We start from the raw sequence: 16,672 nt of genomic DNA, 5'->3' as shown, positions 1-16,672 counted from the left end.
TGAGAATGAAGTCCTGTGCAAAGATATTGTGGGATCACATAACAGCAGCACAATGAGTAGAGAAGGATATGTCTGGAATGCAATGAGAAAAATAACTCAACCATTACATGCATTTTGAGTTAGAAATGTATTTGGTTGCATTGTAGGATCAAAACTGCCAGACAGTATTGGCATTAATCACATGTCACTCACAAGGCCACTATCACATTAATTGTTTACCTTTTGACTCCGCCCATTTCATAACTTGGTCTGGAAGTGAAAAAAACAAAAAACAGACACCTGCTGCTGGATGTTTCTACAGATTTGCTTCCAGAGAACAAGACCCCGGATAGTTGCTGCCTCAGCAGGAGTGAGAGCCTCCAGGTCAAAGTGAGGGGTCTCTTATAGGGTTGACTGTTGTCATTTATTAAGGGGAGTAAGTCAACAGTCTCCACAGTGTCAACTTCACACTCCGATGATGTTCTCCTGCACCGTCTTAGGATTTAATGTCAATGTTTCTTCAAGCACACAGTCAAAGTATTGTAACCCATTTGTGGTAATATTATGATTGTGAAACAATACCAAGGAAATCAGTTGTGGAAAAAAAATCTCCCTCTGCAGTGGCTTTATTTGTTCAGCACTTTTGGGAACTACATTCTTTTCTCTATGGTTGCACAGTATTCAGATAGCATTGTTTCTGGTTTTAGCCCATGCTGGAAATCAAGTGATGCTGACTAAGATGCAATGTGAGCTGTGTTCGCTCTTCAGACAAAGAGGCAGAATAAAAATACCTTTTTTTTTAAATTAGGCAAAATTCTTAAAATAACTGTGTATGTGTATGTAAAATGTGTATTTTGTTAAATTGTAGATATATCATCCAGAATCCATGGAAATGCATGGTTATGGTTATTACCAGCAAACCCAGCTTATTTGTAAATGTTAATGCAAGGAAATAAGAAATGAATCTGCTGACGTGGATGTCCCTCCTTTACATTTATGCAACATATCCTGCTATTTATCACTCTCATTTGTTTCAAAGTGACAAAATGCTTAGTGGACATGCTGTAGGGAATAGACACAGCCTAATCCACAATTACAATAATACTAATAATATTGTTATTATATCATTATTGTCATTATCATATAAGATACATTTTTAGTCCCACAGCGTGGAAATGATCATGTTATGTATTAAAATGTATAATGAAACCATTAATCTTTAAACTTGTTTTTTTTGTGTTGTTTTGTTTTCTGCTGGCGTGCTTGCTATGTTCTTTTTTGTTTTGATTAAGTTTGATTAAGCACCTGGAAAAGCACTATATATACACATTTATTATGATTATTATTATAACAATAACATCAATTATTATTAATAATATTTATTGTATTTTTATTGTCATTAATACGACAGCAATTTATCATAATTGCACAATTGTTATTGTTTCATGCGCCCAACTCTTCGTGCATGTGCGTCAACTGCGCCTCTGGTATGTGCAGTAGCGCGCAGTTAAGTGTTCGCGAGCGTGCAGTTGGAGCAGCGCTCGCTGGGGCTGTCAGCTCTTCAGATTGAGCACAGTTAGCTCGCTGGCTAGCAAACGGCACTGTACAGAGAGATACATGACGAGTCCACTCTGCGTCTCTCCTCGGACGTTCGCCAAACTAGGAAGTGAAATAGTCAGCAGAGTTGTGTTTTCAGTCAGCAGCTCGCAGCGGAAGGACGACGACGGGGCTGGGATTGGAGCTAACGTTGGTTAGCTAGCTAACGTTAGCTTGCCAATGGTGAGTAGCGTTAGCTTTGCCTTTGGGCTAATGTTATACTAGGTGACAACTGTTCTGTGGGTGGCTAATGTTACGCTAACTGTTACGCGTAGCTAACTGGCTATCAAGTGAGAGTCCCCCCCTCCCCTCCACCCGTTGGTCTGTTCAAGTATGTTATATTATGTTTTTTTCCCCCGGATCGTTCCTGACCTTTTGTGGGCCATTGTCAAAAATGTTTAGGTTGCTTCCCACCTGTAACCCTGGGAAAGATACCCTTGCCGAGATTGTGCCCACTAGCAGGGACCTTTACGACCCGGCTCACTGTGGTCATAGCATCGAAACCATGCAGCTAAGTCAGAACTAACAGCTGTGCCTTAACAGGTCTGTGTTAGTTTGGGGTTTTAGCTGGTGACGTAAAGGTCCCCCTTCCCCTCCCCTTTCTTTTTGACGATAACGTCAGACGTTATAAATCTTGACTTGACTTGAATTATTGTTTTTGATGGCGACATCTCAGCATTCCAAGCAGTCAACGCCTTTCTTCTTCCCTGTTGATGTTATCCACGTTAAAGGAGTCATCACCAGGAAATCGCAATTTCTCTTGTTAAAACATGCATATCTGTGTTTGACCTCAGTTGAAACTTGCCTGAAAGGCTGGAGTTTGAAAGTGGCGCCGTTTTTTCGCTTCTGCTCTTTTTCCGAACAGGAATAGCACACAAGGGTGTGCATTCCTAAAGCACGAGATTTTGATTCTGCGCCTTCGGTGACGTCACCGTGGCGGCTACTTGCATAAGCCCACCCCTCTTTCACCACCCAACCCCGCCCCGTCCGCTACCTGAAATCGCCGAAGCGCCGCCATTATGTTTTGGAGTCTGCATGCAGGCAAGCCCCCCCGGCTCTGTCCTTCCTGCGGCGAATCAACGCGCGCCTCATTACATATTATACAATGCACATCCGGACCAGTCAAAACCTCGCGCGTAATCTCGCGTGATAAAATCGCGGTACGAAAAAGGGTCAGAACAAGCTCAATGTTTGATTAAATTTTTTATTTTTTTTTCTAATAAGTTTTACGAATTGATCCAAAGCGATCCAAGGGGGGCTGGATACGTATAAAACCAGGTTATGACTCCTTTAAGAGACTTTCAGTTTCTCTGACGCCCCCTTTAAATTCAACATCGGACCTCCAGGGGATAACAAATCTGTAAAAAGTTAACCCCCAAATGTGCATTTGCTCCCTTTTGGATCACTTCACAACAGGGTTGCTCGTGTAAACATCTCCAGGTCTCTGCATTAGATATAGAGATCTGTTTGTCTTCTGTACAGGTTTAACAATACCCCCTCCTTCTATGCCATTATTGCACAACTTGAGTTCCAAGGTAGGCTCAACAAAAGCAGATGTCATTGATTTGGTATGAATGAATAATTTAGCTTGGTATAAATTGTACATGGTTGATTGGTTCATGTGCCTGAGTTGCTGAGTTGTCTGTAAATCTCAATGTGTGTGTGTGTTTTTTGCATTTGTAAAACCATGATGGGTGACACTATGGTTTTAATGTAGTGAATTAACATCTTTCGTGTTAATGTTCAGCTAAATGTGTCAGCCCATTTATTCAAATAACCACTTGTTTTACTTGTATGTCCTCTCTGCTGTGCCTGATTTCATGTTGAGGGGATGCACATAGAGGATACTAACATAACCTGGTACTACTTGCTTTGCATCAGGCATTTGTGTCAACCAGGTCAAATTCATGGTGGCCATTTGTGTCTCATATTGGCTTTCACTGGCATGAACACAATGACCTGTTGTCGCCCAGTGGATGATTTATTCATTTCATTACATGACTAATTTAGCAACCGTCTGTATGACTGTTTTTGCCAGTTTAAATTTGCCCCCACTACAGCCAAAAACAACTACATGGCCTTTTCTTTAATTTGGTTTAAATGGAGCTCAGCTAAAAATATGTGTATTAAATTACATGGATGTCTGTGTTTATTTCTAACGTTACCAATTGGTGATATTATATTTCAGGCCTATTTTTGCAATGTTATTCATAGTATAGTAGTTATCCAATTAGGCCCAGAAGACAGGATGCCTCCTATGCCAGATGTAGACCTCAATTACCTATTAATAATTCCTCATAAAAACTCATGCACATTCTTAAACTTAACCTTGATCCGGCGACATAACTTTTGCTGATGTTTTTTTTAAAGAATAGGGCTTGGCCTCAGCTTTGTGTAACTTGGTCTTGTTACACCAGTATGTCAGGAAATACACAATGATAACCAAAAAAAACTGTTTCCTTTAAGCCCAGATTCTTTTTTTGTTTTACAAAAGAGTCCTGCAGGCTGCAGCTGAAATGACTAATTCAATTACTTGAACCTGTAGGCCTACAGGTGTATCCCAGATGATGTCAGGCACCTCTGCCTGTAGAGACCAAGATGACTGAAGTCCAGGCCACAGTGGAGTTCTCTGTGGAGCTCCACAAATTCTACAATGTGGACCTGTTCCAAAGAGGGTGAGTATTGTCTCAAATCTTTATATATACATAATATTCTGCTCCTTTTTTTCAAAGTCAAGTATATATTTGGAGAGACTTACTTTGGTTTTCAACTTGTGGTAGAAGGCCACCAGGATCTATTCCGAGAGTGTCCCAGACAATCTGGTACAGTTGGCAATCTTGGTTAGACCTTGAGGGGGATCGGAAAATGCTCTTTCTATAGAATTCATAGAAATTCTAAACAATACTAGATTATACTATTTTATATATTTATTTAACTTGATTCTCCCTATGTTTGTGAAGATGATGGTTGGTTGTGTTTTAAACATTGCCCAGTAAAGAACCTAGATGATTTCAAGAACGGTTGCCATAGCTGCAGTGAAATGTACCACATGGGCAGACGAGCTACGGCCCAGATTTCTCATACGAGTACAATTGTCACTTTGTGATACAATTATTTTTGTGGCACAGTGTCTGTCATACTGCCAATCAGGAATAATGCCCCCCTACCAATATATGTAATTCCCTTTTTTTCCTGCAAATGGTGTCCAACAAAAACAGAAGCACCATGTTTAATGGAAAACTAAAGAGGAAAAATGATGTGCGCTGGTTAAACTGCACAGCTCTAACAGTGGTGTCCTCTAACATCTGTAAATTCCTTTTTACAGCAGCCGTGTAATGATACTTTGCTGAGATAAAAGTCCTGCTCTATGCTCCTGGCGCATCAGTGCTTTAAGAGCTCAGGTTTACTACATGAGTGACTGCAAAAGAAAGTGGCCATTATTTATTTATGGAAGGTGTAGTGTCATTTTACAAGTAGAGGCACTTGTGGCTAACCAGTGCAGTTTGTTCCTCTTTCACCGAGCCTCTAATGTTGCTCTGGACCAAGCTAATACACAGTTTGTCTTCATTCTCAGGTTCTACCAGATTCGTACCGGTCTTAAGGTGCCACCCCGGGTCCCACATAAAGTTGAGACCAGTCTGCTTCACCCAGGAGGTAAATTTTGTATTTTGAAAGAATTCAGGGGATCCTTTTTGGGTCCAGTTGATCAACCCTAAGCCCTGCCCCCCTTCCCCTCAGTTCCCCATTCAAGACATGAAAGTAACACTTCAGTAAGTGCTATACATGAAGTAACACAGCTACTTTTCTTGCTGTTTGTTTCCCTGTAAACGCAAGCGACACTTATAAGTCAAACTGGTTCTTCGGTTAAACTTTTATACGTTAATTTCAGCTCTCAGGAAATTGTTATTGCAGATTTGATATACTTATTGTTTTGTTAGCTGGGAGCAGGTAGGGCACTGGCTTATCTCCTTGTTCTCAGTATTTCTCCAAGGCTTAGCAATATCCCTTACCCCCTTGCTTCAAAACCCGCACTGCTCATTTTGCACAAAGCTCTCAATTCTTTGTTTCATAAATAAACAGGATCATCAAGGGAGTTTGTAATTGCAAATTTTCAATAAATTCCATTTTAATGACTTTAAAACATTTCTCAATAGAGGGGGGAAACAGAACTTCACTACACTTTCATCATCAATGCAGACCTTATAATAACATATATGATAATTCCTGGCACAGATTATACACATATTACCTGTAGTTTTGCACATGTTTGTTTTTATTTTGATTTGCAAAATCCATCTAGATTTCTCTCCATCTTTGAACAGTCAGCCATGTGTAACAACACCTGACATTCTTAGATCTGTGCCTGGTCACAGCCTCATGTGTTTCTCAAGTTTATACAGAAAAAAATAAAGCAGACAGGTTGGTTTAATGATTACATTTAAACACACAGTTTGTCCCTGTGGCTTTTGTCTAGGCTCAGATCTGGCCTTTCCTGCTTCGGTCCAAGATGATGTCATCTGCAGCAAAACTTTCCAAATCCTGTACAAGAATGAAGAGGTTGTGGTCAATGATGTCCTCCTCTTCAAAGTGATGATGTTGCTGGATGAGAAGAGGGTACGTTGAAAGTTCAAAATTCAGACTTATTTGAGCTGATGACATCCAATTTAAAAAAAAAAAAAACACCTTGAATGCTGTTATACAGATCCTAAACATGGACTTGGGACATCATATGCTTGAAACACACTAGCTATTAATTTGACGTCTCCACTGTTTTTCCAATATTTTCAGGTGGAAGAGTCCCTCAATGACATTGATTTCCAGCTCTTCTTGGATTTATATTTCACAGATGGTGATTACACGTAGGTGTTGCAACATTTTAACTGCACGTACTTATGTCGGTGTTTTATGCATTTGATATTTGCATCTGTTATACAAATGAGGCACTGATCTAATCCTCTGTATCATCTTTATTTCTTTTCCACAGGCCCGATGATCCAGGCTCTCTGCAGAATATCAGTGGCCGCACACTTCGTTTGCACTTTAACCTTCAGCGAGGCATTCACCAACACGTCAATGTCATGTTCGACTACTTCCACCTGTCTGTCATCTCGGTAGCCATCCATGCCTCCCTAGTGGCACTACATCAGCCCCTTATCAGGTCAGACTTCTACCTTACACAAGATAACATGATAGACACTCACTGAATGTAGATATACATTCATGCACAAGTGATGCAGGTGTTTCATAATGAAGTAAACAAGATACCTGTTGAAGTTTACTTGACATTCATGTAAAACAGTGAATAATAGAAGTTATAGGAACTTTGTTAGAAGTGTCCCATTAAAACCTTGTGGTGATTGGTTGTGTTTGATTTCCCTGTGTGTGTTTATCTAGTTTGCCTCGACCAGTGAAATCCACTTGGCTTAACCGCAATGCGCCACCGCAGAGCAAAGACTCCGTCATCCCACCTCTGGAGAATGTGGTGTTCGGCAGCAGTTATGTCAAGCAAGTATCACCAGATGTAAGTGGACCTCCTTTATATCAAGGACAATGTCTTTTGAAATTTGTAGATGCAGCTATACCTCTGAGCTGTCATGAAAGTTTGAAAAAGATGCCACCGTCGTATCATTTTACAAGTTTTGCTGTATTACAAAGGGCTAAATTAAGCACTTGATAAAAAAAATAGCTTGTCATAAACCTAATAATACTCAAGATATGCTGTGGAAGATATGCCGTTTTCCTTTTATGGGTGAGAAATAAAGCTGAAAGGCTAAAAATGATCATCCATGTATTGTTTAGGCAAGTAATACAGGCGTTGATTATTACATGGACATGGCTGTGGACTTGGATTTGACAGTTCTTTGCCTAAGGTAGAACAGAGTGTAACGCTCATTGCATTTGAAACACAGGGAGATGTGTGTGTCAGGCTGTTGACAGGGCATCTATCAGACCTCTTATCACATTTGGCCAGAAGTAATAGGGCTCTCCTGACAGAGGAAGGTGGCTGCCCTAAAGCTGCCCCTGAGATGCGCTAGTGTGAATGAACCAGAGTCCTTCAGACAGAACTGAGGCAATGCCCTACATCATTCCTTGATGCATCACTAATGAGCAACTTGGGAACAACAACACACCGACCACTATTCATTTCACTGTAGCTATCTGTTCAGAACTATACAGCCACTTAGATATTTCACACAAAATAAATGTCGGGAAGTAACTGCCAAGTTCATTTGTTGTGATTTATAGAGCTGTAGTGATTTCTCTAATGCACTCTTCAGCCATTATGTCCTCTATATAATGATATGAGTATGCTGCTATAGATCGCTTTAATTCATCACCAAGAATCATGTTTTTATCCGTTTATTATTGACCTGATGCCAGTTCACCACAAATACACTACTGTTTTCTCTAAATTCTGTTTGTGACCACTAACATAAACTGTGAAGATTAAATGCAGAACCCATTATTAAAAAAAATCTGAATTTAAAATAGGCACAAACATGACAGATTATGTTGTTTTGTCTGAGTTTGTGTCTCTCCTGGCAGTGGCTAATGTTGACAACTGCTCAGAATGTTCTGAACAGCAGTAATATTTATTGATTTGATTTGTTAATTTAATAGGGACAGTGCATATTTATGGACATCAGTATGAATATACAATGTAAATATGCTTGAGTTAGAACAATGGCTAGTTTTCATCTATTTTCCCGATAACATAGAAAACATAAAAATAAAGTAGCGTACATACAACAACACCCTCTATTTAATTTGTGGGACAGCCATACAAAAAAAACAACAGACAAGACAAGATAGACAGAATATTGTTTACTGAATTAAATCATCTATACCCTCTTTTCTGTGTCCCTCATAATCCCTCAGGGCAGGACATTCCTGGTGTCTGACCCCTGTCTGCAGCATGCCTTCGGTCTGCACCATAACCTCTGCTCCAATCTCCTACTAGCCTACCAGGGCCTCTTTGACTACTTCACCTCTATAACCAAGGACCTGCCCTCCTCCCATCGTATGGAACTAGGTATACTGCACTGTGGCTTCACAACCAGGTTACAACAGGTCGTATAGCAGTGAAATCACAAATCCCAGACTTATTTAAATATGTCTCTGCACACTTTTTATTGGAATCATTTTTGACTTTGAGTCAAGTTTATACAGTACAATACATTCTGCTTCATTTTTTTTGCTTTGGATGGATTTTCATTGTTTTGTCTTTTCAGCGTCTGTGTTTGTTGTATTTTAAGTTTGTTGAGTTCTCATATCATTTCATCTGATCCCTACACATTGACACATTGAACCCTTTTAAAAAGACACTGTCAGCATGAATATCGTCGTCAAAGTGTGATGAATTAACCACAGTTGGATTCCTAAATTAACCTAAGTTCAATATACTTACAAAATCATACTTGCACTCATTAGATAATCCTGTTCACCAGAAGACTGAAAGCTCCCAAACATTTTTCATTGTTAACTATGTATTAATAAGGCTAACCCACACAGTTGGACAGATATTAACCCATCCCAGAGGACCACATAATAAAAAGGTTAAATATGCCTATATGTGCAATCTTACTAGCCAAGCCCAGCATGCAAGTACTATATGAGAGAGTACTCAGAAGACCCTATCCCCGAAGTCAAAGGCACGTCTACATAGGTATGTCCTGACCCTTACAGGTTCTCAAATAAGCCTGAGTTTCTCTCTTTTTTTCCCTTCTTCACTCCAATTTCCTTCTTGTAGAAAACTCAAAACATTCAACTGCTGTCATATATATAAATATATATATATATCAATCTTTCTTTCCATCTTTATAACTATGGCTTGGTCTAAGAGTCTCATAACGCATTGATTCTCTTTGAATTTGTAGTTACTCTGATCATGTTCACTCTTTGACACCAGTGCTGTCTAACACCTCTTCCTTACCTTCTGCATAAATGGATGAATAATAAAAGTGAATCTCAGTAATGCTGTTCCTCTGCCTCCTCAGAACAACTCGACTTAGAGGCCCGTCTAGCTGAATTATGTGATCAAGTCAAGGTAAGACCTGTTTCTGACGTTTGTTCTTCAAAAGGCCAACCACTTTTAGTAAGTAACAGGCCTCGTGCTTCATTTGTGTGACTGGAGGAGATCACTGGAAATATGGCAGATGGGTTTATAGAAGTTGTTGGGTAAAAGTGAAACATCTGTCAGTGTCACTATAACTGGAGGCCATGAGTGAAGGCATGATTTATTAGAAGTGTGCAGTCGTCTTGTGTTTAAAATATAATGGAAGTAGTGGTAGGATTGTGTGCATGTGTATATCAATAATACTTTCTGATGTTTATATGATTTTGCAATGTTTTTGTTGGTCGAGGTGTACTTAGGGTGGAAGCAAATAGTACCATGCATTAAAACTGGATCTATTAATGCGTATAAAAGGAGTACAAACAAACAAACAAGCTGAGTGAGCTCAGAATCCTCTGATGGAAGACGGGACTAAGGCTTAGTATCATTGTTTTTATTACGTCAAGGGATTTAATGTTGGTGGATATTGAAGCAGTATTTCCATAACCATGTGATACAGAATTGAGAAAAGCTTAACTAGAAAGCTTAACTGGAGTCAGCGGTGAGAATCCTTTATAATTGGTGACTAAAGGTGTGTCATTTACGGAGAAGAGATTCCACTGAATCATCATGGAGGTTGTGAGTTTGTAAGCTTTCAGATTTTTCTTCCCAGTTGGTTGAGTGGTGTTGAAAACTAGTCTCTGAAAGCATTTCATAAGTGTGTGTTTGAGACACCCACTCCTTTGTCGTGTCTGCCATTTTCGTAGCTTCCTCTCAGATTCATGATGCGTACGATGTTTCTAGAGAAGTTGACACTCAGAAATGTCAACACAGCAAAATGGAAAAGAAAGAAAATACAGACACCACAACACACTTGTACCGGTTCATAAGTGATGATTGGGAGGAATTATTATTGTATGTCAATCAAGAAATATCAAAAATAACATACATTTTATTAACTTTTTATGATTTTAAAGCTAAGTAATCTTGCATAGAACTGCATGCCATTGTTCTTTCGACTCACTTGAGCCCTCTAGTGGGTGACTAGTGTCTTATTGTTCTTTTTTTTTTTTTAGCAGAAAGCAGAGTCCCCTGACGAGCTGGCAGAATTGGTAAATATGAACCTGGCTCAGCTCTGCTCTCTGCTCATGGCACTCTGGGGACAATTCCTAGAGGTAGTGTCCCTGCAGGAGCATGTCGCTGCCCTACTAGCTATGGAGCACCATACACTAAGAGTGAGTCCCAACTTCGTATACTGATCCAAAACTATACTCAAACCTCTGGGCGAGACTGAATCTTGAATGTATACTCTGTAATGTGGTGTTATTACAGGTGAGACGGTTTGCGGAGGCTTTCTTTTGTCTTGAACATCCAAGACAATCTGCACTAGCTTATCAGGAACTACAGTAAGTTGCAGTGTTCTTCATGTATATGAAATAAAGTGTTTACTTGTCAAGCCTGTGCCACCACTATGGATGTATTTTTCCCTCTCTGACTCTTGCTGTCTCTTTTTCCTACCTCTACATCAGTGCTCACAGCCACCAGCAGATGACTAATGCTATCAAAAGCTCCAGCTACTTCTCTTCTTTGCCTCCAATTCCAGTGGAATGTGCAGACCTGGATGGGGATGTTAGCTCCCTGCCGATTATCTTTGAGGATAGATACCTGGATTCTATCACAGAAGGTCAGTAATACAGTATTAATGATCAACTAGATGTACAGCCAGCAGGCTAATTTATTTATTTTTGTTGCCTTTAGTTAATGTTCAACCTGTTTTGCTTCTGAAGATCGTGATGGACCCTGGCTGGGCATGCATAATACAAGGACCGGCTCTGTGTCCAACAAAACGGACAAGCCAAACTCCAAGGACTGCAGTGCAGCAGCCAGTCCTCTACCTGAGTCTCAGTGTGCCCCTATGGATAACACCTGGCCAGACAGCTATGATCCACCACCCAAGTCCAAAGGCAAGTCAGTCAAACTGAAGAAAAACGCCAAGACTGAGAACTCCAAGAAGCTTATTAGACAGGGATCCAAGGACTCTGTGGTGTTAGTGGGCTATAAGAACCTCAAAGCTCCTTATGGTGACACAAAGCACAAGGAAAGGGAAGCTCCCTTAAACCAAGAAGAGGATCGAGGTCCCTTACAGAGGGACTCAAGTGGTTCTTTAAGGACTAATGCAAATTCAGTTTTGGAATCTGGTGCCACTTCAGCACACTGTGCAAGCAGTGCTGCTGATTCTGTTGCAGATGACAATACAACTAATGCTGCTTCTCAAAAAGGTTTTTTCAAAAAGCCTACAAACATGGACTCGCAGAATAATCCTCAGGCAGGTACTGGGGTTATTGCTACATGCAATCAACCACTTTGCATAGATGAGCCACTTGACCACAGTGGCCAAAAGCTGCCACCGTGGTCTGCTGGGCTGAAGCAAATTGAGGTTAAACCAAGTGACAAGGACCCATACCAAGGGGACAAAGTAACTGTTCTCCTACCATGTCGGACTGATGGACCTGTAAGCAGCGATTTTCCTGAGATCACCCAGACAGATCTCTGTGACTCCAAACAGTCTGTGGTGGACTCTGTGTTCGAAAGGCCAAGTAAAGAAGCAGCACAGCGGGGCCAGTCCAGTCTGGTCTCAGTACAGGTGAAGGGTGACTGTATCAGGCTACCAGATGGAGGACCCCCCAATGCCTCATCTCGCCTCTCAGACTCAGGCATTGAAAGTGAGCCCAGCTCCTTCACCACTCAGCTTGTTCCAGGACTTCAGACTTGTGCGGGACTAGGCGTCGCTGAATCAGTTGTTGCTGCCCTCCAGCCTGAGAGGCCCCTCCTGAGTCCTGCACCACGGGTTGTTCAGCAAAGCTCAGTGCAAAAGCCCAGTGGGGCAGCAGAAATTCTTTACCAAGAAAATACCAGTGCTGTGAGTGGAGTCCAGTCCTCTCTCACTTCCATCAACTCCTTGCCCTCGGATGACGAGGGTGAAGGTTCCTCAAGGGGTTCCAGTGGAGCTGAAGTGCGAGTCAGAAAGTCCAGTGTTTTGGTGCAGGAGCAGAGTGTAATCTTCTCTGAGGATATCACCAGCAGACCTGCCATAGACATGGCCTGCAGCCCTAACACTAATGTGGATGATTCCCAACTTATAAAACCTCCCTTTGACTTGGAAACCGATCCCAAATTAGTAGGGATTTCTGATCTTGGCCTAGAGGGAGCAGTCGGTTCTGGGGTCGTTAAAGAATCCCGTAGTGAACCCCATACCGCCTGCCCCTCCAGTAACTCTGCCACCAGTAGCACTGACCTCGTAAAACGTGGGATGGTCGAGAACTACTTTGGCTCATGCTCGAGCACAGACGTGTCTGAGATCAGCCCTGTAGAAACATCTGCTATCACACTGGCCATCCAGCCAGGACCACCGGTTGAGGAGGATGAGGACGAGACGGAGCATGAGATGATAGAGAACGGTTACTACGAGGAAGGTGATGGCTATGCTTTTGTTAATGGCGTTGCTGATGAGGAGCTGAGCGGGGTTGGGGCGGCAGCAGCTTCAGAGGCCAGTCTTCTGTTTGAACAGCTTGGCATCGGCTACCCCCATGAAACAAAGGATTTATCAAAAGCGCCCATCTGCTCCAACCCAGCCTCCAACAGTGTCGGGTCGAGCTTGGGCAGACCTCCCTGTCCCTCCATCTCCTTTTCCTCCAGCTTGCGGTGGTATGAATGTGCAGCCACACCACAAATGAAAGCGTGAGTCATCATTTTTTTTTTTTCAATGTTATTGCAGATATTTGTCCCGTCTTGCAGATTCTAGATTGATATTCATCAATGATTTCATTCTCATTGTGTAGGTTCATTAAGGCCAAGGAAGAAATGAAACAGCTAAGGCTGCCTGGCTTCTTGTATAGTGAAGTACCTGAGCTGGCATCCACTGTGCCCTACTTCAGCTTGGAGGAAGATGAAAGCTGTGAAGAAGGCATCCATCTCATAGTCTGTGTCCACGGTCTGGACGGTAGGAAAACCTTATCTTTTAGGAAATAGTTCCTTTAGAGTCTCTTTTTTTGTATTCAAAAAAATATTGACGTGTTGTCTTTCATGTTCCCTTTACTACTGCAGGTAATAGTGCAGACCTGAGACTGGTGAAGACTTACCTGGAGCTTGGACTGCCTGGTGCTCGTATAGACTTCCTAATGTCAGAGAGGAACCAGGTGAGTGGATAAACACAAAGGCACTACTGCCATCTGGCATCAGCATGAACGAGCTGTAACGCCTCCAAATGAGACAAAAATACCACGAAACAGTCTTCTCTGTTCATGTAATGCTCTTTTCATCCACAGAATGACACTTTTGCTGACTTTGAGTCAATGACGGACCGATTACTGGATGAAATAGTCCAGTACATTCAGATATACAACCTCACGGTGTCAAAGATAAGGTATTATCTTCTTCTACCAAAATGTATAGCATTTTATTTAGTTTAAAAAGGATGCGTTACCTGTTAGTCCCTGCATGATACTGTAGCAGTTGATTTGTTACTTAGTATGTGTGTTCTCAACAGCATAGTACATAAATATGTAAAAAGCTTTATTTCAATTGTATGTTATACTCTAAACATCTGACAAACGTCGATATAAATGTTGTTTGGTCTTTTCATTTGCAGCTTTGTGGGTCATTCGTTGGGAAATCTCATCGTTCGCTCAGTGCTAACGAGGCCGAGGTTTAAATGTTACCTGAGCCGGCTGCACACCTTCCTCTCCCTCTCTGGACCTCACCTGGGCACGTTGTACAACAGTTCTGCTCTGGTCAACACCGGTACGTTTCAAAGCGTTTAGCTGATGGCACATCTTCTCAGATATTTTGATAACGTCTAGTTAGTGTTGGTTGTATTCTTTCTGCGTGTCTACTCTGTCATTGTGGTGAATCCTGTTAAATAACTGTTAACTTGTTCCTAGGCCTTTGGTTCATGCAGAAGTGGAAAAAGTCAGGGTCCCTCCTGCAGCTGACGTGCCGTGATAATTCGGATCCTCGCCAAACTTTCCTCTACAAGCTCAGCAAGAAATCTGGTTAGCTTTGCTTTTTTACAAGAAGTTTTGGGCCGCATATGTGGAATTTGAGATTGTATAACGTTTCTATTGATCTGCTTTTGAAGGTCTGCAGTTTTTCAAGAATGTGGTGCTGGTGGGGTCACTGCAGGATCGCTATGTCCCCTATCATTCTGCTCGAATAGAAATGTGCAAAACTGCATTAAAGGACAAACAAACAGGTGAGTTTGGGTCGACTCGTTTTGTCTGCAAACTAAATTGTACACCATAATGACATCATCAAACGGACCAAACCTATCCTGTTCTGCCTGTTTCACTCTTACCAGGTCCTGTTTATGCTGAGATGATCGAGAACCTGCTGCTGCCAGTACTTCAGAACAAAGACTGTAATCTAGTGCGATATGATGTCATTCATGCCCTGCCCAACACAGCCAACTCTCTTATCGGCCGGGCCGCCCACATAGCCGTCCTCGATTCTGAGATCTTCCTGGAGAAGTTCTTTCTTGTTGCAGGCCTCAAGTTCTTCCAGTAGAACTGTGGTAGAATCAAACACGTTGATGGATAAGAGGAATGTGGAGCTAATACCTCACTGTATCGAAACCTTATTCTGTTCATCGTATCTGGATTATCTCTTGGTTTTTAAATACATATACTGTATAATCACTTTTCAAAGACATGAGCAAAATCACATTTCCTTCATTTCATGTTTATATTGGAATCACAGTGGATGTGGATGTTTTTATTTTTCTACTGCCATCTTTTAAACATTGTTTTGTTTCTTTTTTTTTTGTTTGGGAAATGATTCCCCCCATCATATGCTATATTTTCAGTGTTATTTATGTGTTATTTCTACATTTAATTAGTTATTCAATTAATATTAGATACTGAACTGGAAATGTAGCTGCTACAAAACTGAAATGGCTGTTTTGGTGAGCTGGCCCAAGTCACGTCTGCACATACTGTCCTCACCATTGCAAATGTTTCCCACCAATTTAAAGAGACACTGCATTGATTTGCACCACAACTGCATTTTACAAGCTTTTGTACTGAAAAAGGTCATTTGTACAAGTTACTTTTTTATCAACAATTTTCCATCAATTTTTAATGGCAAAGATTGCATTTGAAATAGGATTGTTGCTCAGATTTCCACAGCCTTTGCATTGGTCTTAATACTTAATGCTGTCCCTTGCCATTGCAGCATTCTGCACAACATATATCCAACCTGGTGTTGGGAGAATAAAGCTTTGCCTACGACATAACATTTTATTACAGGGGTTTTAAGCAATGGTCATGATTCAGCAAAAGCACATGTTGGTAATATGAACTTCTTTTATTAAAAGTATTTGGTTGGTATAATTTGGTGATTGTGTTTAAACTGGAAAGTATTGCTTGGAATTAAAAAATGTTTCTTGGAAAATAGTTTATATATCATCATACTCTACCATTAAATATGCATATTATTAAGTTGGCTATTTGTTGACTTTTGTTTCTTTCTTATGTCTCACAGGAAAACAGTTCTGAAGTGATTTCATATCATCTACTAATACAATCCTAACTGACGTGTCATTTTGTAAGTGTTCCTGCAGTTTAAATAGGAAAAATAATTTGATGAGCTAACTCATTTTAGCTGTAGTCATTGCAAAGTCTAGTTTTGGTTTACATTGATGTGCAGCTCTGGGTTGGGTTCACTATAATTGAATGCATGTAGCAGTAATGTTAATCCTGTAGTTTCTGTTGTTATTGAAGTGCTTTTCCAATGATATTTATCTTTCATTTTTACTTGGGTTTTTCTGTTCAATTGATCAAATGGCCTGCAGATGGCAGTGTCGTCACAGTAATGTATTCTTTTAAAGACCTACAACAAATGTGGGAATTTGTGTGGAGTGTTCTGTTAAGAACCTGGTTAAGTGTATACATGTTAAGAGGGCATACTATTTCAACTTGAAGTGCCATAATTGTCAATGATGTGTTAGAATATCCATTTTCTCCATGCTGTAGGCCTGCCCTGCGCATT

At 40.9% G+C, this 16,672-nt stretch overlaps 1 protein-coding gene across 4 annotated transcripts; it reads left to right on the top strand.

The window, feature by feature from the left end:
• The first annotated feature begins 1,510 nt into the window (after nt 1-1,510).
• On the top strand, nt 1,511-16,523 carry fam135a (family with sequence similarity 135 member A). 4 transcript variants are annotated; one of them, XM_084021953.1, is made up of 21 exons: nt 1,511-1,758; nt 4,121-4,250; nt 5,150-5,229; nt 6,050-6,189; nt 6,364-6,434; nt 6,560-6,733; nt 6,970-7,096; nt 8,455-8,608; nt 9,164-9,241; nt 9,573-9,622; nt 10,708-10,863; nt 10,961-11,034; nt 11,158-11,312; nt 11,416-13,366; nt 13,468-13,628; nt 13,733-13,824; nt 13,954-14,051; nt 14,277-14,428; nt 14,569-14,679; nt 14,766-14,879; nt 14,985-16,523. In XM_084021953.1, the coding sequence occupies exons 2-21, from the start codon at nt 4,174-4,176 to the stop codon at nt 15,188-15,190; spliced, it is 4,221 nt and encodes a 1,406-aa protein (XP_083878079.1). In that variant the 5' UTR covers nt 1,511-1,758; nt 4,121-4,173; the 3' UTR covers nt 15,191-16,523. The 4 variants fall into 4 exon arrangements, with proteins under 4 accessions (XP_083878079.1, XP_083878078.1, XP_083878081.1 ...); XM_084021952.1 differs by having other exon boundaries at nt 10,705-10,863; XM_084021955.1 differs by lacking the exon at nt 9,164-9,241.
• Nucleotides 16,524-16,672: the final 149 nt, after the last annotated feature.

The sequence above is a fragment of the Eutrigla gurnardus genome (genome assembly GCF_963514095.1).
Source record: "Eutrigla gurnardus genome assembly, chromosome: 11".
In the NCBI taxonomy this organism is placed as follows: domain Eukaryota; kingdom Metazoa; phylum Chordata; class Actinopteri; order Perciformes; family Triglidae; genus Eutrigla; species Eutrigla gurnardus.
Note: the sequence above shows the minus strand (reverse complement) of the source record. Positions and strands in the feature narration are given on the sequence as shown.

Excerpts from the sequence above, each read along its gene's own strand:
- fam135a (XM_084021952.1), top strand. The coding sequence starts at position 4,174 with ATGACTGAAGTCCAGGCCACAGTGGAGTTCTCTGTGGAGCTCCACAAA. Across the intron at positions 7,097-8,454 it reads TCAAGCAAGTATCACCAGAT|GGCAGGACATTCCTGGTGTC; the intron begins GTAAGTGGACCT and ends ATAATCCCTCAG. Across the intron at positions 11,313-11,415 it reads CCTGGATTCTATCACAGAAG|ATCGTGATGGACCCTGGCTG; the intron begins GTCAGTAATACA and ends TTGCTTCTGAAG.